At 39.6% G+C, this 22,633-nt stretch overlaps 1 protein-coding gene across 7 annotated transcripts in view; it reads right to left on the bottom strand.

Moving 5' to 3' along the window:
- The window catches only part of TASP1 (taspase 1), a 166,262-nt gene that overhangs the window by 41,369 nt on the left and 102,260 nt on the right, over positions 1-22,633 (bottom strand). For 4 of the 7 annotated variants that reach the window (XM_084623396.1, XM_084623399.1, XM_084623397.1 and 1 more), the window contains one exon: positions 18,679-18,789. The exons of 1 other annotated variant lie outside the window; for it this stretch is intronic. In XM_084623396.1, coding sequence (XP_084479522.1) covers positions 18,679-18,789 — 111 coding nt within the window. Of the gene's footprint in view, positions 1-10,176; positions 10,267-10,355; positions 10,803-18,678; positions 18,790-22,633 lie in introns of all 7 variants that reach the window. 2 more of the 7 variants (XR_014710856.1, XR_014710855.1) reach the window with 2 other exon arrangements.

The raw sequence follows: 22,633 nt of genomic DNA, 5'->3' as shown, positions 1-22,633 counted from the left end.
TTGGTAACAAAAGTTACCTAACTCTGTATAACCACTTAGCATGGCCATTATAGCTCATAACATTCTTGTGCCTTCAGCATTAATTTTTCAGAAATGTTCATCCTTCAGCACTTAAAACCAGTATGCAAAAAAAATGTTTGCAAATAAAGCCAGCCACACATGCCTTTACTTTCCCAAGTAAATTCACCTTCTTTAGCTGCACCTAAAATTGTTATCCAGCAGCTAACGAAATTTTTAGCAGCATGAATAACTGATGTAAAGTTGTGTTCCCACTTAACAAGAGCCCCAGCTGTAGATTTCTTTCCTTGTTATAGAATTAGTGCCAAAACATTTAATGCTACATTTTCTCTAGGCCCTTTTCATTTTCACAGGGATTTGTTTGCTGGAACTTATTTGGAGTCTCAGTCAAAGTTACAGTACATTCCTTTACCCCAGGTACACTTACTGGCCTGCAAGTAAAGCAGGAGAAAGGAGGAGAAACAGTACATTTAGTTGTGGTTTTTTTTCCACAAAAGCCTGCTCTGAGTTGTTAACATTTAAAAATATGTAGAGTGGTTGCTCCATATGGACTATTAGAGTAGAAGTTCCAAAATGGTTTTCATTAGCTTTTAATTCACTCACATAGCATCCTGAAAAACTCGCCTTTGGGCCTGCAGTTTTCCATTCTCAATCTCTGCCCAAAATATGATTTTTTAAAAAAAAGTTTGGCAAAAAAGTTTTACTGGTTTGCAGTTCTTGGAAAGTGGAACAAAACAATCAAATAAAACACCATTTTCCTCACTGAAATGAGGGAGAGGGAACTAAAAACTGGCTGAACTTGGAAGCTCCAAACTGAGTATGTGCTTTACGAAAGCTTTATGAAGTGATTTTAAAATAATACAAAAATATTTAAAAATTGATACCAATGATGTGTGGTTGAAGATTTCCTTAAGCTGAAACTGCCCTCCCAAAGAGTTGCTCTACACAGCCTCACATGGCTAGCTATTTTACAGCCCTATCCTGAAAAAACTCTGTACATACTTAACTGTAAACACATGGATAGTCCCGTTGTCTTAAAGTTAAGCAACTGTTTGCAGGACTGGGCCCTCTGCACAGGCTAGTTCAATGAACTTAAATGGTCAGAGCTTTGTTGGCATTTTGTAAAAATCCTGAAGTTAACTTTGGATCTGCTCCCTCTTTGCTGTTCTCAATTTTCTATCAAGTTTTCTTTAAAACTAGAGAATTAAATATATTAACATAGCTTTTTGCAACAGTCAGGTTGTTGTAATGTAACAGCAACCAGCAAATACACAAGTTATAGTTCAAACAGCAAAAGAAACTGGGCTGCATTGTTCATAATTTTGCTGTTGTGCTTATGGCTTTCCTATATTATATATGCTGTAAAACACAAAAGACATGCATCATAGCTGTACCATTATTGACATGACAGTAGTCCTAGGCAGGCCCTTGGAGCAGGTCTAGATTTATCTGTATTATAGTTTCACGTAGCGGTCCCAAACAAAATCAGGGCTGCATTGTACTAAGCGCTGAACAAACCTATTAAGGAACAATCTGAAAAGTTTATAGTATGGACAGACAAGACAAAAGGGGGAGAATGGAACTGTTATCCCCATTCTGCAGGTCAGGAATGGAGGCAGAGATATTTACTGATTTGCCCAGGGTCACCCAGGAATTCTGTGACTAAACTAGGAACTCAACCCAGGTCTCTTCAGTCCAGCATCTAAGTCAGAAGGCCATCCCCTTGCTTATTCATGGCAGTTAGAATGCTGAGGGCTACCAGTAACATTCCTACTATAGAGCTGCACTAGTAGAAAACTAATAAAAGAAAAGTCTAGCATATATAGGTAAGGCCTGCATGTTCAAGTTTCTTCTGTAGAATACATTTCTAACCAAACATGCAACCCAAAATTGACCGGGGTGAGCACAATGGCACATACAAAATAAGGGGTCACTGAAACATCGTATCTCTGCAGATAGCAGCAAGTTTAGCATGTTTCAACCCAGTTATTCTGATAGCTGAAGATAGAGTTCTTAATCTTCTGATCCACATTATCTACTGCGGGTTACACACTATTACTGTACATGTCTAAAACAGGAAAATGCCCCTCCCTACTGCAACCCATACACAAAGGGAGGTGAGACGTCATTGTTGAAAACTGATTAAAAGAGGAGGTTACTTACTTGTAACTGGAGGTTCTTTGAGATGCGTGGTCCCTGTCTGTATTCCACAGAAGGAGGGAGGGACCACACATCTCAAAAAACCTCCAGTTATAGGTAAGTAACCTCTTCCTCGAGTGATGGTCCCTATGGTATTCCACTGAGGGTGATTAACAAGCGGTACCTAGCTAGGAGGAGGGTGCGAGGAAGACGATACAACTATATGTATGGTGAGATGCAAGGTTGCTGACGGCTCTCTAAATGAACTCAGAAATATAGTTTATGCAAAGACTGAGTATGAATGCAACCAGGATTCCCTCCTCATAACAATCCCTGCGGCCATGGTGCGTGAAGATGTGTCCGCCAAATCTACAGTGACCTTGAGCATCATCCTTGCAACTAGTTTGCCTTCCTCTAACATAGTGTGGAAACAGGCACAGTCCTGCTGGGGAAGCTTGTCAGCGAAGTCTTCTAACTGGCCATAGTTCAGAAAGTCATATTTTGCTAGTAAAGTGAGGTAACTGGAGATCCTAAACTGAAGGCTGGCTGAAGAGAAAACCTTATGACCTAGGAAGTCCAATCTCTTACCTGCCTTGTCAGCTGGAGCAGAACATGCATGTTGTTGCCTGGCCTGTTCCGTTGCTGCTTGAATAACCAGGGAATTGGGTGCAAAGTGAAAAAAACTCAGAAAAACCTTTGCCGGTACACAGTCTCTCTTTTCCACTTCCTTTGGGCTGGGTGTACAAATTGTCAGAGTACTCCAGACAGTGCAGACCGGTTGGAGAATGGCATTGTTGATCAGTAGTGCCACCCTGGTTGGTACTGATGCATGCAAGATATCGAGTAACTGATGTTGGCTGTCCTGCACTTCCTCCAGGGGGAAGTGGAGAGCGTAAGCCACTCTCCATAACAATTCCTGAAACTGGTGGTAGTCATCCAGGGGGAGGAAGGAGTTGACGACACTGCTGCTTACAGAGATGCTGAGGGGAACTGCTCCAGTCCCGGTGGTAGTGTCAGAGTAAGGCTAACCAGAGCACCCTCCAATTCCAGGTTCAGATGTCTACTTGACGAAGGCCGGAGTGGTGAGATGGGGGACTCCTCTTGGGCAGATTGGGAAGATTTTGAAGGTGGATACTGTGGCCAAGACCCCCAGTACAGCCAAACAGGTGGATCTAGCCATTGCTGCTGAGGGCCCCTCAGAGCGGGATACCAAGGGCACCTATGTTGAAGAAAGGGAGGGTAGTGCTACTGAGCCAGTGAAGCCTTCTGACATTCATGGCGACGGTACGGGAGGAGCGGATTTTGTGGTCCGTCCAAGTTCTTGGATGTTGAAAAGTCAGATCGCTGTTCTAAAGGCAGTACCGTCAGAGCCGGGTGAATCATAGGGGAGTGGTCAGGAACACTAGCTGAAGGAGGTAAGTCCAATGCAGGAGAGAATGCTCTCTTAGGAGGAGAGTGCACCAGGAGACGTGGTGATCTAACCTCTTCCCGGGCAAATAATTCATGAGGTCTGGGTGCTGACTGAAGCCTCCCTGGAGTCAGCAGCATGTGTTCTGCAGTTGGAACTGGAGCTAGAACCAGAGCAGAGAACTGTCTCAGAACTGAAGGTTCCCTTGATATTGGCGGTACTGATCCAGAAGGGGTACACAGCTCGGTAACCGGGACTGATGGGTCTGGTGTTCTATGCGTGTCTGTGAGCCTTGGAAAGCGCTGCTTCTCCATGGCTGGAACTTGTGGAGGATGCCGTGTCCTTCCGGGGCCTTGAGGGAGACTTACCGCCATGCTTATGCACCTTTCCTTGCCTCACGACTAGGTCCTGGAACAGGGTCCGTAGTGCTGGTACCAGTGAAAGCAGACTGGAGCTCCAGAGTAGCAGGTGCGCTCCTCGATTGCCCAGGCCAACGTACTGGGGGAGGAGGGGTCTCCCAGCCAGGATCACACTGCAGCCTCATGGTGACCTCAATGCAGATGTTTCTTGAGGTGGAGAACACGGCCTTCCTATGGACGGGCTGGGAAGGAGAGGCAGATACTGCACCTGGATGTGATGTGGGCCTCCCCCAAGCAGTAAAGGTAGTGTTGGTGCTTGTTGCTGACTGAGACTAAGCAAGGGCAAGAAGTGCAGATCTTGAACCCTGGCATCTTTGGCATAATCCAGTATCCAATCATGGGTGCTGGGGGGTGGAAGAGGGAGAGGGGAAAGAGAGACGAGCAAAACAGCGTCCCAAAGTCCTTAAAATCCTAAAAACTACTACTAACATTAAAACTACTACAAAAATAACAAAATACTCGCTATATACAAGAATAAAACAGCTGTTTTTGTGTTTTAGAAAATGCATCACATGAGACAGAGAACAGTAGAGGCTCTGACTTAGACCATGAGGAGAAACTGAGGGCATGGCTGGTCCAGCACACCTTTTATCACCTTGGATGAACCCATGAGGTGGACCAAGGGACACTACTACTTTCAAAACCTCTGGCTCCAGACACATGATGCATAAGTATAACTCTTAGTAGAATATAATAGGGACCATCACTTGAAGAACATATCCTTACTGCAAATTGTTTAGGTAAAGAACGTTTCTTATTCACTTAATTAAAAGGAGAAAAGAATACATTCATATTTCTGTATTTAAAACATTTGTGGATAGGTACACTTATTTTCTCATATTACTACACTACTATAGCTGTGCTAAAAGAGTTGCACATATTTTATAACAACCAGAAAGACAGCGTACATGAAGAGTTCCATCTGCTCAGTCTAGCTATGTTGGATGCTAGGTAGGTTTGATACCACACACATCAGGGTCAGCTATCTCAAAGCACTGATATAAAGAAGATCTTGAAACTGTTTTAGTCCTACACATGTTCGTGCTATGCACAAGGGACTTGACTTTGTAAAGTGCTGAGTGCCCTCAATGCTTCCTGAACTTGAAGTTTCGAACATATTTTATCCTCTTAGATCTAAAAACAGCATCTGTTGCGAGCAAGACATTAGGGAAAAAAGAGGCGTACAGACTGCTAAGGGATACATTAACAGCAATTAAAAGGAACACTTGGCAGAGCATTTTTCATATTTGTTCAGCTATTTTTAGAAGTTTTAAAAGACATGAAAACTTGAAATGTGTTTTACTGAAATTTTATCCTGTATATTATATTCACCATGATGTGTTACTAAAAGGATAGGATCTAATAGTACCCACACTGATTTTACTTAATCCACATTGGGCTCTTTGTATATACCTTAACATAAAATTAAGACTTTAATAAATGTATTCTATACTGGTTACCTGAAAATGTATTTTATTACAGTGGAAAGATGCAGATGCTACGCAAATCTCTGTTTGGGCCATTGGTTTGCAAACTGCAGAGATAGGACCAAATTCTGCTCTCATACACCAACACAGGTTTACGCTGGCATAAGAAGGAAGAATTTGCATACAGTATCCAAAGATATAAACCTGATGAATCAAGCTGTTAAATATAACAACCCACCCCAGTGAAAAGACAACGTGCCCTCCAGTAGCTTTGTGCAACAGACACATAAATTATGTTTTAACATGATGGACACATTTTCACCGACTTAACCTAACTTCAGAATTTAATAATTCAGCAATTTATTCCTATTTCAGAGTTTGGAAGTGCTATGAAGCGATTTCTTACATATATTTGTGTGCCTTATTCTTTTAATCTGGTCTCCAAAAAATAAGCAACCCAATTTTCACAGCTCAGGACTCACTGCTCCCATTGAATTCAGTGGGAGTGGCTGAGGCTGAGCGTCAATGTAAAGTTAGGCTAAAGCACACAGGTTTCCTCTCAGAAACTGCATGACAAGCAAGTTCTGTCTGTAAAATGAAACCATGTAGATAACCGATCAATTTTTAAGGGAATCTAATCCTTATGAAAGGTTGTTAGATTACAACCATCAGAGCTTGATCCACAGAACTGGTATAAAATAGTGCAAGGACACGATACTTGACCCTTCCGGTTTGCCTCAGACTTCAGCCCTGCCCTGGAAGGACAGGTATCTAGGATGGGCAACTTAGTTTCCAAGTCCATTTAAAACTTAGTCTTTGCCAAGACTGACAACAACAGTGCCCAACTGTTTTGGTTTATTTGATGATGGTGGGAACCTGCCTAATAGAAACCTAGGCTTGATGCCAACTCTTCATTTAGAGCATTAAAGATATGATATTGGATGATAGTGGATAGGTAAATCCATTCTAAGGCAGATGTAGTGTTCCATTTACTGTTACCAGCTCCATGGACTAGCCACTCCCTCATCAGGTGCATTGTATTTAGATCTACGGTCTTCCATGCTACAGGAACCACTACTAGCTCCCTTGTAATTAACTTTTTATGTCTTGATAATTTGGATGTAAACATTTACTATGGAAAGGTATAAGCGGCAAAACTGTGTGAAGCAGTACTGATACAGTGCAAACAAAGTAATACTTGCCAGTTTTAAATACTTTTGTATTACGTTACTAAAGAAGGTTCAGAGGCCATTAGTCCACAAAGATGTTCGTTTTGTACTATGCCACTGGACTTACTAAGCCTGTGCACACCTCAAATTGAAATGAAGTCATTTGCCCTGTCTATGCTGATGTTATGCATCACATTAAACTTAGTGCTAAAGCTATACAGGGTATCTTTGATAAAGGTGATGGATATGAATACACACTAAACGGAGAGTCAGGTTTTGATTTCATGCACCTTCATTTGTTAAATATGTAAGCACAAGAAAGCACCTGGATCCAGAGATCTCTAAATTTAACTGAAACTACCACAGCAATTTAAAATAAGTTGGGTTTTTAAAAAAGCTGCAGCAAAAATTTGTACTCTGCTTGAGACTTTACATGCCAGATTTTTAAAGATATTTATATAGTTGAATATAGTGCACACCATTAAAATACGTGTTAATTTAGGAGAACCGTAAACAGACCCTTCAATACAGAAGTAGAAACAAGTCCTGCTAAAGCACCTACAGAAAGGTGTTTTTAAAATCTCTCCAGTTTTAGCAAAAATCCTTAACAAAACCCACAAGAAAAGTGAGTGAATCTAAAGAGAGACAATTCCATTTAAGGAGCTGTATGCTCGTTGTCTTAAGGAAATGATGAATGTTGGAACAATGCTTTTTATTAAAGCTTTCAGCATTCTATTACTTATATTTGATATGTAGAAACATGGTATCTACCTGTCCACATATATTACATTAGAGCAGTGGTGGACAACCTGTGGCCCGTCAGGGTAATCCACTGGTGGGCCGCGAGACAGTTTATTTACATTTGCACAGTCGCTCAGAGCTCCCAGTGGCCGCAGTTCACCGTTCTCAGCCAATGGGAGCTGCGGGAAGCAGTGCGGGTCGCAGGGATGTGCTGGTCCCCACTTCCCGCAGCTTCCACTGGCTGGGAACAGCGAACCGCGGTCACTGATAGCTGCGGGTGGCCATGCAAAATGTAAACAAACTGTCTCATGGCCCGCAAGCAGATTACCCTGACAGGCCACAGGTTGCCCACCACTGCATTAGTCGGATATTTTTTTAAAAAAAAGCAAACAGAAAGACATACACACAAATAACTAAACAATACTGCTTTGATGGTGAATATCTATGCATACAAAGGAGGATCTTGACAATAATTCCAGATTTCCAGTTTTACCATTAAATTTATTAATCAGATTACGGGCTGAAGAAAAGGAGTGATGTTAGCTTCTTTACCAGTTAGGCTGGAAGCTCTCTAAGGACCCCTTGGCCCTTTGGCGGTTTCATTTTCATGGCAGTAAGCTACAGAGCTCTGCAAATAAGGTGGGTTGTGGGCTTTCAGAGCAAACTTACCAATGCACGGAGTAAGTACTGGCAGACCCTGGCTCTCCAAGTTTTTCCTTTCCATATTAATAATGTAAATGGGTGTTAGTGTTTCTAGGTTGCTATTAAAAACAAAGTACTTTTTACTAGGTTTTTATAGGCTTCCAAATTCCAAAAATCAAAGACTTTAAACCCAACTAATGAGTTTCATGGAGAAAATGAAAAAAGCATTTCCACTCTCTTTTTTAAAAAACAATCACTAGCCACCATGATAGGGTTGGAAAGGACCACCTGGCTCATCTAGTCCAACCTCTTGCATCAAGCATTAGAGTTTAATAAGGTGTTAACTAAAGTTTCTCCTGGAGCACACATTCAAAATGTTTTAGTCTGTATTGCTTCTATTAACTTTTTAGCCAGTTTTATTCCACAAAGGCGTGTTAACAATCTTAAGTTTATTTTAAAAAACGTACATATACTTAAAATATGTAGAGTATGTTTACTGTTAATGTGTAGTATGTTTCTCTCATGCTAGGACTGGTACAGCCTTTCCTCAGTAGGATCTCCCCTGCTCCCATGGGAAAGGGGCAGCAATGCCTCTATGGCAGTTTTCTTGCCCTCCAGACCACCATGGATGCTGCAAAGGTTCTGGGAGGTGGGATGGCCTCATGGGAGAGCTAGGAAGCAGCCATGCTATGTAACTTTGTCCCCTGGCAGTCCTGTGGCTGTCTGAGCATGGACCTTTTTCCCATCAATCACCATGACCTGTGTGGTATTAGGAGAGCTCCCATCCTGGGAGCTCCAAAAAATGCCAAACCCTTCTCCCTACAGTGGGGTTTGCAAGGTTCCAAAAAATGTCAAACCCTTCTCCCTACAGTGGGGTTTGCAAGGTTCCAAAAAATGTCAAACCCTTCTCCCTACAGTGGGGTTTGCAAGGTTCTCTCGGCAGACTTTCCTGCCAGAGCTTGCTTGGCTTTTTGAGCTATCCCTCTGAAGTTCTCTTTAGGAAGGTACAATCTTAGCAACTGAAATGTCACTATAGACATCAAAAAAGCCAAGCTTACTGTACCTTGAATCTCCATAAACAATCGGCAACACATCTTCATTAGCACTGTAAACGAGTCAGTTACATTTAGTGTTCATAGCTCAAGTTTGTCTTCAGTCTACCTTGCTAAATATCATTTGCTACTTGTGTCCAGGGCACAGTCACAAAATGATTACAGAGAAGAGAGATTTCAACAGGATGGTCCATAGGATAGTCCACACAGATGTGGTTAGGACACTGAAGACCAGTTTGCTAAAACTCGTTTGTTCTCCCCACTCCTCACCCAAAATGTTTACTTTATAGAACAGTTATGATCTAGTATTTGAGAGTATTCAAGAACTTTAATGGCATGACAGCTCTTTTTTAAAAGGACACATGCAATATAAATTACACTGCCAAAGAGCAATGCCTAAGTTATGCGCTTGCAAACATCCCTATATATTCATGGAAGTGATGGTGCAGGAAGCACAGAGGATGAATTCCCCCTTGCTGAAGACCAGACTGACTTAATGGGGATTTGAGTGGTGCATAGGCCCTGTGCTGGCCCCTTCACAGGGGTAAATATTTCACTTAGAGTGAAAAACACGCTTGAATTATAAATGAAAGTTAAAAATCTATTTAAGGAACTCAGTATGGGTGTTTAAATCCTCACGTCAAAAGACTAAATAGTAGCCAATTTTAATGAATATACTGATGTGGAGCTTCATTATTATTATTATTATTTAAAAAAAACCTGAAGATAATTTCTCATAAATCACTTACCAGATTTTTCCACCAGATCATCTGTAACTCATGTTAACTACAAAAAATAAAACAAAACAAAAACAACCAAAAAATCCTGATAACTGGTGATGTAGACAAAATTGATCAATTTTTCTAAACATATTTCTCTGCAGTCTATAAGACTCTGAAATAACAAAAGCATTACATGTTTAATTAGCATTCTAAATCAAGAAATTAGATTTCAAAACTTGGCCAGCCAGGAATGGGTAATCAGTGATCAGTTTTCCTTCTCTCCCTCCAGGGAGAGGATGGCTTGTACATGAATGTATAAATGTGAAAGCACAAGTGAAAGCAAGGTCAATAGAATACTCCTTGGATTTGGAACAGAAGGTGTTGAAATTAACATTCTTAAATCCTGTGGGAGTCTTACCCTTACCATACAAGCCATTACCTTGTGCCTGAGGAATGGTGATCTCACCCATGATCTTCATCCCAGCACTTTAGGTGATTTTAAATATCCTGAGCCCAAATCATAAAATACCTTGAAGATAGAGACCAAGATCTTGAATTTGATGTGATACTGTATAGGAAGCCAACAGAGACCACAGAGGACAGGTTTGAAGTATGTACCTGTATTATGTATTAGCTGAGGTTTCCAAATAGCTGCTGTTTTCTTAACCAGGGTAGAATGTTTTGCTGTAGTCAAGTCAGGAGTAACAAGGGAGTGCAACAACTGAAGTCAAGGCATCATCCACCAGAGTTGGGTGCAGCCAGCCAGCCAGCCATAGAAGGTAGAATGTTTTACTTGCAGAAGCTAGTCTGCAAGAGCTTGGTGTACTTAAAGAATTCAGAAGCATTCAGTCCTCAGCATGTTTTCCTTCTCCAATAAGCATGATCTCCAGTTTCCAAGGGTTCAACTTCAGCCGGGTAGTATTCATTCATAAATTAATCTCAAACTGGCACTGGGCAAGTCCAATCTAATGATTCTGTCATAGTGCGAAGGTTAGGTAGATTATGCATTATCTTGACACTTGGGTTCACGATCTCTCACCATTTCTGCCAGTGGTTGAAGGTAAGCTAAAAGAGAATTGATCCTGTGAGACTCTGCACCTTTGCCACCAGATGCCATCTCACTTGCAGTTCCCCATCCAAACCCTTTAGGGGCATCCCTCCAGGAAGATCTCAAACAATTTCACTGCCTTTCCCTTGACCTCAGCATCCTCTCTCAGATGGGACAGAAGTATCATGAACAAATGCTACAGAGAGATTCACAAATATGAGAATAGAGGTCTGCCCATCATCCTCTGGCATCAAGAGATTGTCCATCACCACCGCTAATGCCATTTCTGTTCTATTCTATAGAACTTGAGCTATAACCCCACCCCCATTTAGTTATTTTCCACTGAATTATTTAATGTTATAGTTAAGCATATCCAAAATGGTACATGCTTTCCAATGATAATTAACAAGAGCAGATCAGTTATTTCATGTACAAACTGTACCCTAAAATACATTAATACAGCAACCTAGGCAATAAAGATTTGAAAATATTTTTGCCTCCTAGGACTGAAAAGCAACAGATTCTGTTTATGGTTTTCAAAGGGTTTTCTTTAATACTTTATAAGAAACTCTAAACTACAATTTATAATATTTCCATGTGAATAGGCTGAATCTCCTGCCTGTGAGATGGCACAAACATTTACTCTCAAGTCTGCATTCCTCAAACTTGGCCACATTTGAAAGGAATCGATAAGTAACAAAATCCACTGTTTTGTATGAAAGATATTTGTGTTTATAGAACACCATTCTTACTCCGTGTACCAATCTACTGCTCTTCTATTTAGTATATTAAACCCATTCCATTTACAAAAGTCTAAATTTAATTTCCCCACCTCCTACTCAACCAGAAATTGTGTGTTATCCATAATAATTTGGCTCTAAACAAAGGGACGAGGGAAGCACATCACCTGCTGTTTAAACAGCTCCAAGTGTCTAAGGCAGGCTTTCCCTAATTGGAAGAATTCCCAAGGTTCTGTGAAGATTTCAGGAGTTCTGTAAACAGGAAGCAAGAATCTGATGGCAAAGGCCAAAATCAGCTGTTCATGGGTCCAAAATTTTTACTTTTGACCATTCACTTCAGTTCTGCCTTGCTAAACCATTCTTTTTCACTTGGTCCAGAACTATTTTATTAGAAGCTTAATGTGACCCAAAAGTACGGGTTTAAGAAAGAGGAGCAAAAAAACCAGCCATGCTGTCTGGAGGAGACTATTAACCTAATTTATCCAGTTATTTCACAGTAGAAGGAAAACGTGTATGGTATGATATAGCTTAAGTAAACTTTATATCAGCAAAAATCAAAATCTGTGAAAGTTCACAAGAAAATAAAGTTACGTAGTTTAAGCCTAATATTTCAGCATAAATTTTCCCCTTGGGGTAATATTTTGCAAAAATTAATGCTGTGCCTGATTTTCAGAATTGCCAAGAACTCACAAAACTGCACTTAAGTTTGAGACTCCTCTGTTGATAGGTTACTGGAAGCAGTAATATTCGTCTGGGTTTCCTGTATTCATTCACAGATACCAATAGGCATTAATAGTAAGCATGAGTAATGGATCAATATCTAACATGTACCAAATATTTTTTGGAAAGCAGTGACTGAATATATAATAAATAGGTTTTAATTACAAACAGGGCCTAATACACATTACAAAATAAGCACACAATTTTGTCTTCATTCTTAACCAAAGCAATAAGCATTTTGGCAATGAATGCTATTCATGTCATCTGCTTTTTCATTTGAGTCTTTCCAAGACTTTTGGAAACATGAATGAGTTAACTCTCACAACTCCTGTGAATTTGGGCACTATCATCCTTATTATAAATGGGGAAACTACGGGATACCAAAGCAAAATGACTAATTTAAGTTCACACAACACACCTGGGACAAAGCCAGATTCTCTGACTTCCGATTATGCTTGTAATCAGAAAATCTTCATCTCCAGGAAGGATGATAGCCTTTAAAACCAAGTTTAAGCACAGTCCTAGTTCAAAAATGTTATTCTGTCCCACCTAACTAGATTAAGAACACACTTTTCATTCCACATGGACTTTATTTCTACTTTGCCAAAATCTGCCTCTCTTAAACAGCCCCAAGTTTGTCACTACTGAATAGTTTTTCTGTTCATCCTACAGACCAGCTTGTTTATCTATGGCTTCTAGCAAACCTTTCATATAGTAAGATGTTTTTCCAATTAGTCACCAAGAGGAATAGCTGCTTTTGGCAGAGTCTCCTTAATGTGTAGTCAGTACAGAGGATCCAGGGTAGACATAGAAAAAAACTCAGATGCCCTATCACACAAAACTTAAGTAAATCTGCCCATCTTTCTCAGTCTTTTATAATGCACCTGTCAGAGGTTTCTATGACTGGTATACCCCACAATAAAATGTATGTAAACATTGCTCTTGTGTTGGTATCGTCATAGCCTTACTGCGACAAATTAAATTAAAAGAAATCTACTTTTTTGGGACCATCTCTTTTCGCATTCTCCTTCAATATCCTGGTATTTCTTTTAATCTTTTCAGAATAGTTTCATTTAGATCAACTCTTTTTAACTTACATTTATGCCCACAGACCTTATGTTTCCTTTCTCAAGACTTTTGCTGACTATCTTGTGTTTCTTATTCCTCAGAATTTGTTCCTTCAATATTGCACTATTCTAACCTATTATTTCATTCATGTCTTCCTCCACAGCACACTTTCGTTTCTCCTCCCAAAACCTCGTATATAGCACCAAGGTCATGAAGTCCCAAATGTTATGCACTTACCACCTGGATCAACAGGGAAACCACAAATGATACCGTCCTCTCATTATCTTGTCCTATCTGGACAATCTACTGACAATACATTCCCCAAGACTTCTACAAATAAAGTTTACCTTGCAGAAGTGCTTGTTCAGGAGAGTCCCCTCTGAAACACACACACAAGCACAGCTTTTAAGAAAAGCCATGATGCAACAAACTGCATAACAAGTGAGGATGAGCAGGCAGGAAAAGACCCCAGCTCAGCAAAAGCACCTAACAACGTACTTAAGTCCCATTGACTTTAATGGGGCTCAAGTGCTTTGCTGAATCTGGGGTTCAAAGGACACACTGAAGACTCATCCTTCTAAACAAAGGAAAGAAACGATAGTCCTGTTTTCTCCACAATCCAGTTCCCATTCTTACTTTGGTTCCATTCTTCTCTCTCCAGCCTGTTCCTGCACCCTTGCTCTGAATATGTGGTGCCTTGACCTGTATACTGTGGATACAACCAGGAAGAGCTTTGCCTGTCCTGAGTAGCCAGCACTGAAAACTACCAACAGATAGGAATATTGAAGGGGTTAGAGTTTACTAAGGTTTTCAAGATCTTTACCAAAAAACTTTTCAGTTTTCTCCATTATTCTCTTCACTATTAGCACCATAGGTGAATCACATAAAAGGCTAGGTAGCGTTCACTGTAATGATGTTCTTTAACATTGTTTCCTCTGAATTTAAAAGATGTCATACTAAAGAACACTGAATTTATATACCACATGGTCACACTGTCTGGAGTGGCTCATGACCATGAGTGCCTACTTCAGGGCAGACTGTCAAAAGCAGGACAGACACCCCAAAATGGTGGAATGTTCTATAATTGATATAGTGATCTGGGAGTTCACATTTGTTACTGGCTTGGTGAAATCAGTCTTATCATGGAGTCACAGACAGTTCCCTTAGACACTCTGGTCTATCTTGCCACCCAGGCAAGCTGGACTATGTGATAAATGGTCACTTATAAAAAAATCATAAAATATTGAGATTGCATCCAGTCCCAAGAGACCAGTTACAAATGCAGGTCAATTTCCAACCTAGATCTCACACCAAAAGACAATGTTGGCAGCCAATTCTACAGTAAACTAACTAATGGTTTATTAGCAAGGAGAAAGAAATGAGAGTTGTTGAGAGGTTAAAACAGGTAAAAATGTATGTATCGGTGAGTCAGAGTCTATACTTTGAAATGGAGGAGATGTAGTAATCTGTCACTTTTCCAAAAGCCTCTCAACACTACCCAGAAAACTCTGGGGATATCAGTCTTCTCATTCAGTTATTCTGCCCTGTTACAACCCAAACAGTCCAGAGAGGAAGAATTTTTCCTTATATCTACACGTACAGCATTTTCTCACAGAAAAGAAGCTGACAGGATGCCTACCCAAACTTTTTCTTCGATGGCGGAGAGAGAGGAATGCGTTTAGAGTCTTTGCTCTCTGATCATCACATATAATGTCCACTGACCTTCAAATGCTCAAGAAGTAGCACTTTCCTGTTAAAGTTCTTCATTTGCATTACACAAGGCTTCTTTCTCATTAGATGGGTTATTTAGTTATATAATGTAATAGCAAACATTTATATTGTATGTAACAGGATACAAATAAGTGAAAACCATGCTGGTAACATCCCATTAGTTTTCATGAAGTTTAAACACTACATACATTCTTACATATTTAACAATCACTTTGATCTATATGCCAATAAACGAGTGAACTGGCCTGGCTTCCAGCTACGAGTTTGTCAGCTGATGCCTAGGTCTTTGCCAGAGGTGGCACTTGGCTTACCAGCATCACACATGTAATAGCCATTTAAAAATAGAACAGTCCATCATACAAGATTGGTTCAAAAGCTTCTTACCACCAACTAACAGTAAGTTACTGGGGAATCATGGCATGAGTATTTTTGCTTGAAGTAATTAAAATAAACACAAATCAACCTAAAAGAATACCTTCCCCCCCCCATATTTGCTACTTAACTAGCACCTGAGCTTTTGGTCTGTAATCAGCTGGTTAGCATACAGTATTATTAAAGAACTATTTTTGTCAACCGTTTTCTTATGGGTTTGGTGTGCTAACATGAAAAGTGGTTAAAAATACGTGAAGTGTATTTTCCTTTATCCAGCCTACTGCAAATCAAAAGAAAGTTCTGGGTCTAACAAAAAACTCTTATTTCAACTAGTAATATAAGAATTCTACAGAGCATATAATGTCTTGAACTGGGCTATATTTAATCTTTCCCTTTAAATTTTCCATTACAGTAAATTAGAACTGCAAAGAATGTTTTTTTAAGACAAAGATTTGGATCAATTTGTCCAGCATTTGCCTAACACTTTCACAATGCTGTTCTGAATTAGACAGTAATGTTATAAAATGGGTAAATCCTGCCTACAAAACAGCTGCTTGTCTTCGACAGATGACTGCCCAATTCTGTGCCACTAGTTAAATAGTTAAATGTGCTAAAAATATATTTGTGCTACTTTTAAGCAGACAGCATCTTTGTTCTGTCTTTGTACAGCGCCTAACACAATGGGGTCCTGGTCCTTGACTGAGGCTCCGAGGCACTACTGCAATACAAATATTCTACCGGGACTTAAAACATTGCATCTCTCCCCATATCACACAAATTGCAGTGGCGATCAGAGGCAGTGGCCAAGATGGAGATCTAGCTTTCTACATGGAGAGGAGCTAATGGCAAGACACTTGCAGTGAAGACCCCATTGGCTCTAGAACTTGCTTTCCCCTTTGCCTTCTGAACATACTGTAAGATCTATCTTTTCACCTGGACATGGGAGAATAACATCTGAAGGGATGAGTTTTGTCTTAGCCTAAGCTATTTATTACTGATCTTATTTATGCAGGGATAATTAAGCAGCATATTGATCATATACACATTTTACAAGAACGCAAATTTAGCATTGCAAGGGCACCTAGAGCATGGAAGGGGCATCTACTAATTACAAATCATATTAGATAAAGTACCCATGTAAACAAGTGTTTTTTTTAATCATAACATGAATTAATTTCACAATAGTTTCTTCATTTTCAAACTGCACCTTGGGATACAGAGATACAAATACACACACTAAAATATAAAGCAAGGTGAAAAGTCTCCCTTTACTTAAAGTAAAGTTTCTGACAAATAAATAAAAGGAAATTGCCAGCAAGTTATAAATATCTGGTCAAAATTAGGCAGCAACTTTTAGTTGACCTAAATATCACAAACAAAAACCTTATCTACAATTTGAAGCAACTTTGCCATTTTTCTATTTCCAGAAAATCTCCTGAAAAGATCATGAACACTTCAGTTCCACTATAATAACTTGACAAGCTAACACCAAAATTAAATATTACCTCTTTAGAACCTCAAGTTGAATACCCTCATCACAACTATTATTTGACTTCCAGAGCTTGTCTCTACCACCACAATCTAGTTCTCCAATTTTTCTTGACTTTGCCTCACCTTGATTTAGGGACTGAGCCCTTTTTGCACTGCAATAAATGGCATCAGACAGTGCAATATTTTCAATTATGACTAGTCAAGTGACATTTAGAATATTTAGGATTTCTATTTTTAAACAATAAACCAGCCAACCTGACTATACCTTGATAACATAGATTTAAGCATAATAAGAGTTTAAGAAATAGGATTAAAGCAGTGAACTGCATTCAGTGCTGCTTTCTTATAATCAGAGTTAGCTTCAGGCCTGGTATCAGGCACATTATAAAATGTATCAGTTTTCCACTGCCCTCTTTATTCTAGTGGTAGCTAGAGGGGAGATGATACTCAGACCTCAGTGGTTCAAGAGCCAAACTAGTGATCAACATTACCCAAAAGAGCCACAGTAGTGTGAATTCATTGTTTCATTTACTATTTTTATATATATATTATTCTCATAGCAAAATGACTGACCAAGTATTCGACAATTGGTTAACAACATAGGAAAAGCATCCTGACTGGTTAATAATTAAATCAGAGTGTTTTAATATCATGTGCTGCAAAGAGCTGCAGGAGACATATTAAAGAGCAACTTTCAGCTCCTGAGTCTCAGTTGGAGTATCACTGTACTAGAGGCTCACACACCTATATATTGTTTGTGTATGAAGGTTTAACATGGTATGTCTAGACTGAAATAAAAATAAGTAATGAGTTGCAATTAAGAAGTTTTCCAGTAAGTCACTGCCCCGACCACATCACCCAGGAGCAAGGTACTTGCACACTTAAGAGACACATGACCTATGCTCAACTGCTTAGGAACTTAAACAGTCCTTATGTTTCTGAATGCTGTAAGATTAGACTACAGTGAAGCCTGACATATTACATATCTCAAAAGTCTCACTGTAATCCATGGTATCTCCTGGACTCTAGGTTTATCTAGAATTGATTAGTTGGTGAAAATCTGATGCCCAAATTTTGGATGACGTTTGTTTTCTTACTTTATTTTATTCAAGTTTTGTACTTATATTTTTCATCCATACACACAACAAAATAGTCAAAAATATGTGACACAGAATGACTGAATAGGATCCACAATTGTAATCATTATGTTAAGGGGGAAGAAAAAAATATAACAATCAGTGTTTGCCTTTTCTATTTATTGTCTTCAATGAAATCCATATTTCTTTTTCAGAAAAAAATTATTATTTAATTCACAAACCAGAATCTGTCCACATACAGGATTTTTAATCAAAAAATAAAATGGATCTTAATTTCCACTACATAAAAAAGGGGGCATGGGAAGAAGCATTTTATAGCCTCTGTGATAATTAAACCACTAATTCCTAACAAATTCACTCTTTACTATAGTTAGTGATTCAACCTAGAAAATTCCTCCCTCTAAACTATCTGTTCCCTGGCTTTTAACATTCAATGACTTCCCAACCAAGGAATATATTTTTCTTTCCTGTATGTATTTTGCTGCGACTTAATTTATCATTCACTAAATACATTACAACATATTACTTAATCTCTGTCTACAGCTTCAAGACCACCAAGTAGCTCCAAGAGGAATTGCAAAATTTCAATTATATTTCAATGGATTGTTTTTCTTTTCAAACAGAAACGATAAACATGTACGGTTAGGCAGTTTTCTGATGAATTGTATACTTACTAATAAACTTGTTTTGCATAGTCTCTAGCAGAGCCTGGTGGGCATCTTCTGTTTGCAAAGCACGTGAACATTCTCTGGCCAGTATGGTCCTTACAAGGTGCTCTCCACAACCTATACAAATACCACCACCAAGAATGATTAGAATATAGTTACTACTCACAGGTACTGATAGTTCTTTTATAACCACACAGTAAAGAGCTGTATTCGATAGATGATTTCACTATTCTATTAAAGGTTCTGACATTGGTTCCCCTGCAAGTCCAAATATCAGCAATCCAACCTGACAGTATAATTCACTTTAATGGTAAATTCACTTCACTCCATGGTAAAGACACACAGAGAAAAGAGGCAGGGATTAAATACACAGAAAGCAAACAGGTAAGGAAAAGTGTTAAGAAGAAAAGGGAAAATATCATGCTGTATGACCAATGATCTCCCTCCAGATTCTGCAACCGTAACTCACATGAGTCATCTACACACAAGTAATCATAGTGGTCACTCAAATGAATAATCGTATAATCTACCCCTTAGATTAGAAGTTTGTAAAGCACAGATCTACTTTTCACAGATAATCTTATGGTCATTACATAAATGATATAATATTGCTAAATATAATAATCTGAGTGCAGGTTTTAGAGCCAAAAACTTCCAAGTTTAATCCCATCTTTACCACCACCTCCCAGTATGATTTAGCCTTTCTGCCTCAGTTTTCCAATCACAACATAGGAATAAGGGAAGTTTACTTGTAATTAGGTTTTTGAAAGCACATCTGCTCTTGGGTTTTATGTTTCTTGCTAAGAACTCCACTAGCTCACAAAACTTTGTCTAAAGGAACTGTAAGTTTTTCATGCAGACCTTTAGTCACTGCCTCAATGTTTTAACATAGCGTTCTGCAATTTACTGACAAGCCGGAAGAAAAGTTAATTAACCTATGCTTCTGGTGTATATGCTAGTCTTTTCATCTATGTTTTTTCTGCTATGGTATGCTATAAGTCTACAATGATCCTTTAGCATATACAGTTCAGTTCAAGTTGTATGCTGCATGTTTATTACAACTATGTTTTCTTGGACGGGAGACTGAATTTGTGACATTTTGGGGGCATAAGATGTCTAAGGGCATATCTTCTTCTGTCTTCCACAGGCTGGCAGGTTTTATTCCACTAGTCAGTGGGAGGATCAATCAGATAGCAAGGGCATAAATAGGCCCCAATTATATCTGTCTAGGGAAGCTGAAGTGGGCTATCAACTGTGCTCCAGTTAGCAAAAAAAGAGGAAATAGGCCTCCTACAGAGCTAGCATATCAGCCCACCTGAACAGCTGAGAGATGACAATCATTTAAAATAATTTACATTTAGGTCACTGGTTACTGGCCTTGGTTGTTAAGAAATCCCATTATCAATCCTCTGATTCTACTTCTGTTTGGTATGGAAGCATCACATGTATACTTCAAGAACAAAGATTGTTACCATTAGGGTTTCAATTTTGAGGCATTTAATTTTTTTTCAGGCACAACAAGCTCCAATGTTTAGTACTGAAAATCTGTTTTTAAAATTTGTATTATTTTCCATGAAAATCAAATATTTCCATCTAAACCACCTCCCTACAAGCACACAGTGGCCATTCTACTCCACAAATAATTTTCAAAAAATGCAACAACTGTAGCCACACCGGAAGAAAAACAAGAAGCACTAAATGTGGTTTAGTTTGGGCACAATTTCATTCGCTTAAAATACCAGGGAATACCCGTTCCAGTCCAATTTATCCAATAACCATATCCCTTCCATAACTAGTACTTGCACTGGACATCTACCCCATTTTTTTAGTTACGAAGTTGAGACATCTTAACCTAAGTTCCTGACTACTCCCTGAGCCACTGTGGGGAAGACGAAAAATCCACTCTGCCGTTCCTTTCCAGCCCCCAAGGAAAGAGTTGATTAGCATAAATGCCCACAGTAGATCATGAAGAAACCCAGTTCTACTGATTCCCTGGGTAGGAGGGTGGGTGTTGCCAGTGAGATCCTCTGGAAGGGCAATCCCTTTTTGCCCAATCCAGTCACTTATTGTTTCTCCCTGCCCTGTCCAGGTATACTTCCCCCTTCCTCCTCTCTGCCACCAATTGCAGAGGGATCCCTCCATTTTCTTCCAGCCAGCAGGACAAAGGACCCACTGCATACAGTTCCAGTGAGGACACCGTTCACTGCCAGAGTACGGCAATCTTACTTTGGCTTCCTCGTATTCCTATGTTTTTTTATTAAGTAATTAAAACAATCCCATTAACCTAAAAATCAAGGAAATCTACTGTACAGATCTTTGGAAAAAAGAGTGTACTATGTATTTCCTCAGACTGCTGGAGCTAAACATGTTATACCTAAATTTATCTATTTACTTGAGGTCACACACTGAAACGTATGACAATCTCGAAATTGTGATTTTTAAAACAGGTGCTTAGCATGTATGGTTCAAGCATCTGCAAATAAACTACAGCTAATATTTTGTCATTAAAAATATGAGGGTATTGTTTCTTACTTTCTATATGCAATAAAATGCAATTTTATCTGTTGATTCATTTTGGAAAGCAGCTCTAAAAGTTTTTCTTCTCTACTATCACAACCTTAGATTTTGCATCGTGAGTGCAAAACTAATGACAGCAATTGGACTGACAGCTTAGTTTTTTATAAACTAGTCAAAATGCACAATTTCTGTGGTTCTTCCCACAAATTCCAAGGCCTCTAAAGCTTGGCGGCTACAAAGCCCATATGTGATTTCAACGCAAAAGGCTTCTACTCTGCTGCTTCAGAGCTAAAAACTCTGGCTTTAGCAAGATGCTCTTCCCTCATTGGCACAGAGAAATAAGTCTATCACCTCATAAGCTCAAAGAAGATAACCTACATTCATGGTGTTTTACAAACTGAGAAAACAGATTCATTGAAATAAATGGGTGGGGTAATAGTAAGGGCTACTGAAACAGATAACTCAAATCCCGGCTGAATTAAACTTTTGTGGGCCCCGCCTCCCCGCTCTGCCCTGAGGCCCCATCCCCATTCAGCCTCTTTCCCCTGAAGCCACGCCTGCTGCTCACTCGGGTGGGGGGGGTGAGGGAGAGAGGCGTGATTAGGGGGTGAGGCGGGGATGGGGCAGAGAGGAGCAAGCGTTGGGCAGGGCTTTGAGGGGAAGAGGCCAAGTGGGGGCAGGGCCACGGTATGGGCACCACGGCCCTTTCTTAGCGTGGGGCCCGGCGCCATTGTAAACCCGGTACTGACTCAAATCACCAGTCGAATGAATTAACTGTTGATAGTGCTTCAGGATTTCTTTTTTAAATAAGGGCATGAACATTCTTATTATTCTACAGTATTAAAATATTGCACTTACTACAAGTTACCATCGTTGCTTTGACTCTTCAAAAGGTAGCATAAATTAATGGACTGAGCACCAGGCTTGGAGCCAGAAACTCTTGAGTTTTATTCCCAGCACTGCTATTAACTTGATCTGATCATGGGTAAATCATTTTTAGAGTCCGATCCAAAATGTGCTGAAGTAAATGGAAAGACTCCCACTGACTTCACAGGTCCTGACCTCTGTGCTTCAGTGCCCCCATCATCTCTGCTGGAGGGTAATTAGTACATCATATTTTCTAAGCACGTAGAAAGAATAATCCCAAGTATTTTCCCTATATTTGTATGAAGCTCATAATACCCATTGAGACCAAAGGCTAATATGCCAGAAAAACAAACAGCTCAAACATGGTTCAGATGGGGAAGAGAAATAACTGACGGCACTCTCCCAAACTCAGCCTACAACCTGAGCTCTGCAATGCTAAAGTAAGATGCAACAAAGTATATTGTGCAGATTTTCATGTGATCAGTGAAAACGTTACATGCTCATATTTAATGGTTAGGCTTCAGAATTTCAGACTCAGTAACTGTTTCAGCCTGACTGCAGACTCTGGCAGACACCA

The sequence above is a fragment of the Lepidochelys olivacea genome (genome assembly GCF_965140295.1).
Source record: "Lepidochelys olivacea isolate rLepOli2 genome assembly, chromosome: 3".
Taxonomy (NCBI): domain Eukaryota; kingdom Metazoa; phylum Chordata; order Testudines; family Cheloniidae; genus Lepidochelys; species Lepidochelys olivacea.
The sequence above is the reverse complement of the archived record's forward strand: the minus strand, read 5'-3'. Positions and strand labels throughout refer to the sequence as shown.